The sequence below is a fragment of the Merops nubicus genome, unplaced genomic scaffold (assembly GCF_000691845.1).
Source record: "Merops nubicus isolate BGI_N331 unplaced genomic scaffold, ASM69184v1 scaffold31856, whole genome shotgun sequence".
Lineage (NCBI taxonomy): Eukaryota > Metazoa > Chordata > Aves > Coraciiformes > Meropidae > Merops > Merops nubicus.
Genome location: NW_008616108.1, coordinates 2,014 through 10,200, shown reverse-complemented (window position 1 = coordinate 10,200; position 8,187 = coordinate 2,014). Strand labels below are relative to the sequence as shown.

At 36.7% G+C, this 8,187-nt stretch overlaps 1 protein-coding gene across 1 annotated transcript in view; it reads left to right on the top strand.

The window, feature by feature from the left end:
* LOC103775308 (DNA excision repair protein ERCC-6) overlaps positions 1–5,025 on the top strand; it is a gene marked incomplete at its 3' end in the record, with an annotated part of 8,026 nt that extends 3,001 nt beyond the window's left edge. Inside the window, exons 3-4 of the mRNA XM_008942754.1 lie at positions 2,210–2,318; positions 4,302–5,025. Coding sequence (XP_008941002.1) covers positions 2,210–2,318; positions 4,302–5,025 — 833 coding nt within the window. The remainder of the gene's footprint in view (positions 1–2,209; positions 2,319–4,301) is intronic.
* Between the last annotated feature and the right edge of the window lie 3,162 nt (positions 5,026–8,187).

The following is an 8,187-nucleotide window of genomic DNA, read 5'->3' as shown; positions in this document are numbered from 1 at the left end:
CCTGCTGACAATGCTTAGTTTTTAATTTTGGCTTAAGGTTTGGATTAGGTGATATAAATCTTGCTTAATTATGTAGTTCAGAGTCTGTCTACTGCTCCTGTTCATTCTTTTTAGATGGTTTCATTTTCTACCAAAAATTGTAAATAACTAATTCAAAGATGTGAAAGTGAGAGCTGAATTTTATTTTTTATTATTATTATTTTATTTTTTTATTCTGAGTTTCATAAGCTATAAAACTGGAGTTCCAGGACCTGCTCAAAAGACTGATTTGCATTAATTTCATTAAATCACTCCCAGTAGTATTTGGAGAATTAGCAAAGCATTGTTGGGGCTTGATTCAGTAGTTGACCTAAATCTCAGTTCCCCTTGTCTTCATTCCCTACCTTCCTTTCCTTGATCCTCTTTCACTGTCTGTATCTTTCTTGTATCAGTACACATCATTCCTTTCCATGAGCCATTTTAACTCACTCATTTGGCAGAAACTGCTCCAGCTTTTTTCTGCCAGAGGAGTAAGTTAAAGGAGTTTGTAGAGCCATCTAGCAGGCATCAGGGTAACATAAGCAATAGACCTAGACAGCTGTGAATAGGAACTCATTCAGCTGTTTGGATTTTTTTAACCTTGATCATTTCAGCAACTTGCATCACACTGTGCTCACCATTTGGCCAATTAGGAGGGTGAAGGGGACAGTACTGAACAGTACAGGACTGAGAACAAGTAGCTGGGAAGAACTACACTGAACCAGCCTTGCCACTGTGAGCGGTCGTGTAATTGGACACTGTACTCTGCTTGTTTTCATAGTACTTGAAGTAGTACACACAAGTGTTAGTTGCAAGGAAAGTCCAAACCTCATTGTGATTTCATTGTTAGCCATCTCTAACAGTCCTTGAAGTAGAAGAACAAATCCCTGTATGAAAACTACGATCTGTGGAAGTAGTCCTAATAACCTCAAAAATGTTTTGGAGGCAGGCAGTGTATTTAAAGGTGGTTTTGAGCTACTTTTGCATGGAGAAGTGCCTTTAGGTACTCCTTCATTTGAATTTTTTTTTTTTTAAGTTTTGTAAGACAACTGAATTCTTCCATTATTGAGACAAATAGGGAAATTAATGACTGGTACAAGACAACTATTTCCTTAGATCTATCATATAGGTGGTGTTTTATGATATAAAGTACACTGGTAGCAAGGCTAGTGGTGCATACACAAGAGATAATATGATGTACAATATATGAATATACTTTGTGGTTTGAAAAGTGCTACATGAAGACATGGGCAGGGTAGTGAAATTGTTCTTCACCAAAAAGAAAAAAAAATAAATTTGCTCATTTTGCCATGAACTTGATTTTTACTAAAGTATGTGCCTCCTTGGAGAAGGAAGTATTTCCAAAGAATGGAGTTACAAATGTGGAAAGTTACCTTGCCTATGTATTTGTTTTACTGTCTGGAACTTCTTGTTTCATAAATGAAAATTAGCAACACTAAGGAACCACAACATCACTAGTAAATATACAGTTGAGGATATTACAGTCAAATAAAAGGTGTAACAGAAGGGCTAGCTATGAATTATTTTCATAGCAGTAATGAACTATGCTTGTTAAAACATCTGCAGTGCTGATTTTTTTCACTTTGTAGTGTTTGCTGTTAAGTTATCTGTGACCACTCCTGAATTAACTGTGTGCAAGCATATATTAGGATGATAAACTGATCTACAACTTCAGTTTCTTTCTAAAAAAAAAAAAAAAAATCCAAAATTTCTGGGATGATATTTGAATCTTACTAAATCTTACATCTGTTTTTCGTGGCCTATTAACCCAGTCTTACAAATCAAGAACAAATATTTTGATGTTCTCTGTGAATCTCACTAATGTGCTTGATGACCTTCCTTAACTAGAATTGACACATTTACAAAATGACTTCAAAAGATGCACGTAAAAAAGTGTAACATGCACGTGGAATTTTTATGTATAAACAATATGATCTTCCTGTACACATAAGATGATTGTACACACAAAGTTGTGTATGTTCTGTGGGTTGGAGCCCTACAGGTATTGTGACCTTTTTTTCACTTTTTTTAAGTGCAATACTGTGAACACTTAAGTATGTGGTACCTGGTAGAAAATCCTGGAAATGTAGTAATTTAAGTCTTGTTTAAAAGGATAGCAAGTTCCTGAACAAGATTAAAAAATAAATTCTGTATCTACTTGTCATTCAAGGAACAACAGCTAAAGAAGATCAAAGCAAAACAAAAGCGCCTCCAAGCAATTCTTGGTGGAACAGGGATTCTTGATCAAGTAAATGAGACTGAATTCGAGGAAGATGAAGGTATGGGAGAAGGCTGAAAGTTCTGTTCTACTTACATGTAATGCCTTTTTTTTTTTTGTTTGAAGCTAGTTTGCAAGATCTTTGCCAATAAGGAAATCAATTTCTGTGGTTTGTTTTCAAGAGGAGAGTTGAGAACAGTTACTCTCTGCACCTGCAGAATTGCAGATCTTGGCATATTCACGTGGGAAGTTTAAAAAAAATAGGTATTAATCCATGTTCAACTCAGGGATGGCTGAGGCACATTAGAGTGTTGGGCTTAATAAATTGGAAATCCTAACACTTTTTCACAGCTAATTTGATAAAGATGACTAACATCATGATTGAATTACATTTTATATGCTGGGTGCTATCAATCAACATTAACAAAATTGGTTTTTCTTACTGTTGGGAAGTATCACTACTAATGGAAGGGGGACGTGCTTCTCTTTTTCAGACTTCACTGTGATTTAAAAAAAAAAAGTAAAAAAATAAAGCTTCAGCCAAAGCAGGATGTTTGTTCTGTCAGTATATTACTAGGTTTTCTTTCTCACTACTCTCTGCAAGCCAAGTTTGGGTTTTATAACTCCAGCTTGGCTGTGTCTTGGCCACAGTCACTAATCTGCAGTATTCTGCAGGGCAAGTTTGGACCTCATTGACATCTGCACATCACCTTTGGCTTATATTGTTGTTTGCAGAGGTGTAAACTTGTGCTATTCGTCCACTGCAGGTGTGGCTGGAGTAAATTCCAGGTCTCACAGAACTCGTGCTTCTGTCCTGACTCAACAAAACATACAAGAGTCAAAACCTCAGTAAACTTTTCTTAGTAGAAAAATATCTTTAATCCTTTTTCGTTGAGTCGGTTCATGCAGAAAAACTCAGGCACACAATGTGATGAAATGTAACTGCAAAGTGAATGGGGAGCCCAAGACAGAAGAAGTGGCATTGAGCAGTTCCAGTAGTTTGAAAAACTAAGGAAGTGGAGAGAGAAGAGTTTTGTGCCTGATGTATTGGCATTACTTGTTATAATGTATTTTGGTGCTAAACACAGTGCTTGTAAGTGGAACCATATACAGTAGCATGCCATGTGGGTAATTCTGGTACAGCTGTCTTGAAATTTTGGGCCCTAATAATAAGTTTCTGGCTGAAATTCCTCTTTAGCCTCCTGAATTTAAGAGCTTTTCCCCTCTCTGGTTTCAAATGCCAATTATAGTTTGTATTAATATGTATATAGTAACTATGTATGCAGTTTAACTGCAATTGGCTCTTCTATGCCAAGATGCTGTGCAGGTATCTGACTTTTAAAGTCATAATCTGAATATTAGTATTTTAGACTAGGAAGATTGTGTTTTGTTTTGGTTTTTTTTTTGGGTGAGTGGGTTGGTTGGTTGGTTTGGTTTTGTTTGTTTGTGTTTGTTTTCTTTTTTGTGTGTTTGTTTTTGGTTTGTTTTGGTTTTTTTTTTACTTTAAATGTGGGAAGACAGTCTTTTGTATGTTCGGTAAGATTTGTGTCCGTCCTGGTAGTGGGTATGTCAAATTTCAATCTTATGTGTAGGATTGAAAAAATCAAAAATAAATTAGAAATGGGTGATGTTTCTGCAAGTGGGAACACAATGGTTTCTTGCCCTGGACATGGTGACATGGGTTGAATTGACAGCATAGGAGTCAGAGTTCGTGTGCCATAGGGGACTGTATATGGTTGTTCTTTCTGCTCTGCATTGTTTCAGAACTATTTGTATTTTGATAGTATGTGCAGTATTTCCTATATGAAGTCTGAAAAGTAGTTAGAAGGCAAAAAATGTCCATGTAACTTCTACTACTTGTTGTTGTTGTTGTTTTGCCTTCTTGGAGCTCCAAGTATTGTGTGTGATGATAATTTGGTCTTCTAAGTTGTATATGAAAACTGAACCGAATGCATGTAAAGCATAAGGGGGTGTACAAAAGACCCTTGTTCCTGTGTTTGAGTTATTCTGAAGGTGTTAAAGGCGTTCTGATTTTTTGTTGTAGAACCTGGTCCATCATGTCTTGGCAGTATGCTTATGCCAGCTCAGGAAACAGAGTGGGAAGAGCTTATTCGTACTGGGCAGATGACTCCATTTGGAACTAAAATACCTCAGAAGCCAGAGAGGAAGCCACGACGATTAATGCTAAATGAAACATCTGATTTTGAGAAGTACTTAGCAGACCAAGCTCAACTGTCATATGAAAGAAAGAAGTTAGCCCTTCACAAAAAAGCAAAGAAGAAAGCACAAGCCAAAAATGTTCAGCGCGTAGCTCCTGCATCTACTACAAAGAAAAAAGAGGGTAAAGCCCTGTCAAAAACAGATAAACGCTTAAAAAAATGCATGAGAAAGCTTCAGAAGCATGCCCTTCAGATTCAACCAAAGGCAGAGATTCCAAAAGAAAAGAAATATTCTGAGGCCAGGAAGTTCAGGCATGAGCAGAATGATGATAGTGGAGAGTCTGAGTATGTACCTGATGAGCTCTTTGATCCAGAAGCAGCAGAAGAGGAGGCAGAGCAGGCATCTTCTCCTGCTGGGGATGATTCTGATTATGAACTCAGGAATTTTTCAAGAAAAAGAAAATACGTGGTGAAGAGAGATTTGAAAGAAGCTGAAGATGATGCTGACTTCCTTCCAAGCTCTGAGGAAGAAGAACATACACTGGGGAAACGCAAAGTAAAGAGGTGGAAAGATGATGGAGATCACGACTATTATAAACAGAGACTAAGGTTAGTCCTAGACATTGTTTTCAGTAACATTAACAAATCATGTTGAACATGCAAAGGGCAATGTCTGCAATACGCTGCTAGGAACTGAAGGAAAATGAGACAGTCAGACTAATCATAGTCTTCCAGAAGGAATCAGACATACCTCTTAATTACAAGGGCTTTGCTGTTAGATTTTTCTGATTCTTACATGTCCTTCAATAATAAGCTGTGTGTCAGTATCTTTGTAGAACTCTGAATGTGCCCCAAATTGAGTATATATGAAACAACGTATTGCTTGTCAGCTTTACACTTAAGTACTGCCTTTACCTGATCATACACTTATCTAAAAAAAACAAAAACAAACCTACTGTTTGACAGGAAGAATTACAATGCAGACAGACAGTACCCTCAGGAAGATGGCACTTTTTCACTGAGAGAGAAATCTTTGGTTTGGGATGGGGCCAGATGCTCAGTTTTTGGCTTTAAATAATTAACTTCTAGACAAGAAGAAATCATCTTAATAAACTATAGTTACATACTATTTTTTTTTAGAATCTGTTAGTTTATTGAAATCCAGGGCAATCACATATAGTTTATATGGCTAACAGGTTTATTTGAAAATAAATACTAAAATGATCTTCTTAATTAAAACTTGTAAAGAACTTACACTGGGAAGGACAATACCTATATCATTTGATTATTAGCACATGGTATCCCTTGTAGAACTTCTATTAGAAGATGCAAGTAATGAAGACTGGACGTTTCTACTGCTGCTAGTCAAGTCTAAAAAGAGCTGCTCTGTCTGATAGTGATATTCCTTTTTTCCTTGATGAGAGTAAAAAGATCCTTATCTAAACAGATAGTGACATTGGTGGTAGTAGTGATGTTTTCTGTTGCTTTGATGGCCTAAGATTGCAAACTGAGTAAGGTTTCTCAGGAGAATCCAGCATGTTAAGCAGGGAAATGTAGCTGAGGATGCATTATTTTTTTTTTTAATGGCAGCTGCAACCCCTTGTGCTGCTCTGTGATTTATGACATTTGTATAAGGTGTGTGTGGATGGTCTCTGTAGCTACAGTGTGCCGTTGAGATACCTTTTTTCCTACTGGTAGTATAGCTGTTGAGTTGAGCTCCTAACAATAAGACTGAGCAGTGTTCCCATTTTCACAACTGCCTGGAAAACATTTTGAAGGGGCAACGGAGTAGCATGTAATTTCTTACTCTGTTAAAATACTAACTAGACATGCCAGAGAATTTAAGAGACATTCCTGCACATACTGGGAGTCAAAAGATGAGAACACTAAAGTGGTTGGTTTTTTTTAATTGTTCTCTTACCACTGACATGTTTTCTCTCTTCCAGTATAGGGGTTGAGCTTCATATAATGAATCTCAGCTTTGCTGATAGCATGCTTGCTTATAGTTAATTACCTGTAGTGAATGTGTTTCAAGTAGTTTTATAGTCCTCTAGAAAATCATGGATTCCAACTTGAAAACAGCTGGTCTAGAGTGAAAGGAAGAATACATATTAGGGCTGTCAGTGAAGGGTGATAGTTGTAGTGGTAAAGGCTTAGTACAGGGACGTGGTTAATGCTTGGGAGACTCAAATTTTACACTTCTTTGGAAATATAAATTCTTTCTGATTTAAGTGAAGCTGTATCAGAGAAAGGGTCAAGTAGAGGTATATGCAGAATCTCTTCTTGGGATGAAGATGCTGCATTTCAAAGTTAAAGCATACTTTATTGCTCTTGAGTAGAAGATTTCAGCAAGAGGCTAATCTGAATGACGTCCGAAGGGTCAAAAAGAAATATGTTTTTTTATTGGATGCATTAACAAAAATTAATTGTACTTAATTAGTAAAATATTTACTATTTTATTGAATAAAACTGTACTCTTCCCATTTAAATTAGACCAATATTAAATCATTTTTAATTCAGTGTTTTCATCAAGAGTAATTTATTTTGATTGAAAGTTTTAATATGACTCACAGTTTAAATTCATTCAAACACGTTTTTTAATAACGTTAAGATTATGACAATTTATCCTTAGCAAAGTCATATCATAGACTACATTTCTTTTGGTTACTAAAGTTACAATAAAAGCCTAAATGAATTTCAGAAATATCAATAACTGTAATTGCTACCAAAACACTACATCTCTTAAAAATTTCATAGCTACAGTTATTGTGGCTGTTAAGCTGCAGCTGTCCACATTGACGTTTTTATGCTGACACCCCCAGGTAATCTTCATTATGGGAAATGCCATGAGAAAATAAAATGTAGTGAATTAAGAAACATATTAAGAATGCTATAGAAATGCTGTCATTTGCTTACATTTATGTTTTGTTTCATGTCAGTTTTACTTTTGAATGCAAACAAATGGGTGAGATTACAGTATATTTTACCCATGAGAGGCAGAGGAAAATCCTCTAGGATTACTTTAGTCTTCTGAACATCTAGTCTTGTGCTTGGCACGGAACACAGTCCTACACTCTTAAAGATTGGAAATGAGTTTCCTTAACATTAAAACTTTTCAGAGATGGGACTTGAAGAGATTGGTCTGTGTCAAGGGGAAACTATGATGATATTGTTAAAGCATGATAATTAGCTAACTGCGGGACTGCAAAGCATCTGTAGAAAAGGAGCCTGTTTTCAGAACAGGAGGTGGTGTTATCTGCAGTAAACAGGGCAGGTGGGAGAGCACCCGACACTTTCCTTCTAAAGGCTCCTTGCAGTGGTCAGCCTAGTCACTCAAAGGTGTGATCAGTGGGTCATAAAAAAGTAAACGTTAGCTATCCAGAAGTCAGCTCATCCTCTCAGTAAATTCAGTTCTTTTCTATTACATGGGTCCTGCCTTTCTCTACTTACTGCTACTAGAGCCATGTTGCTGTGCAGACACATGGGAAAAATCTGCTGTTCTGAAGACGTTAATGTCTAAGGTGAATCATAGCTTGCCAGAATAATGGAGAGTAGCAAAGAACATCAGGGTTAAGAAGGGTAAGGTAAATAAGTAGGGTACTGTCAAGTTGCTAAGATACCGTGAAAAGTAGCGTATCACCATTTCCAACTGTCCTCCATACTAGCTGTTACCAGCTGAACCTAGAGGATTAGGCAATCAGTCTCTAGGATGGTGCTGAAGGTCTCAGAGACTTGATCCCCATCAACCAGTAGGTTACCAGTGTGCATTTT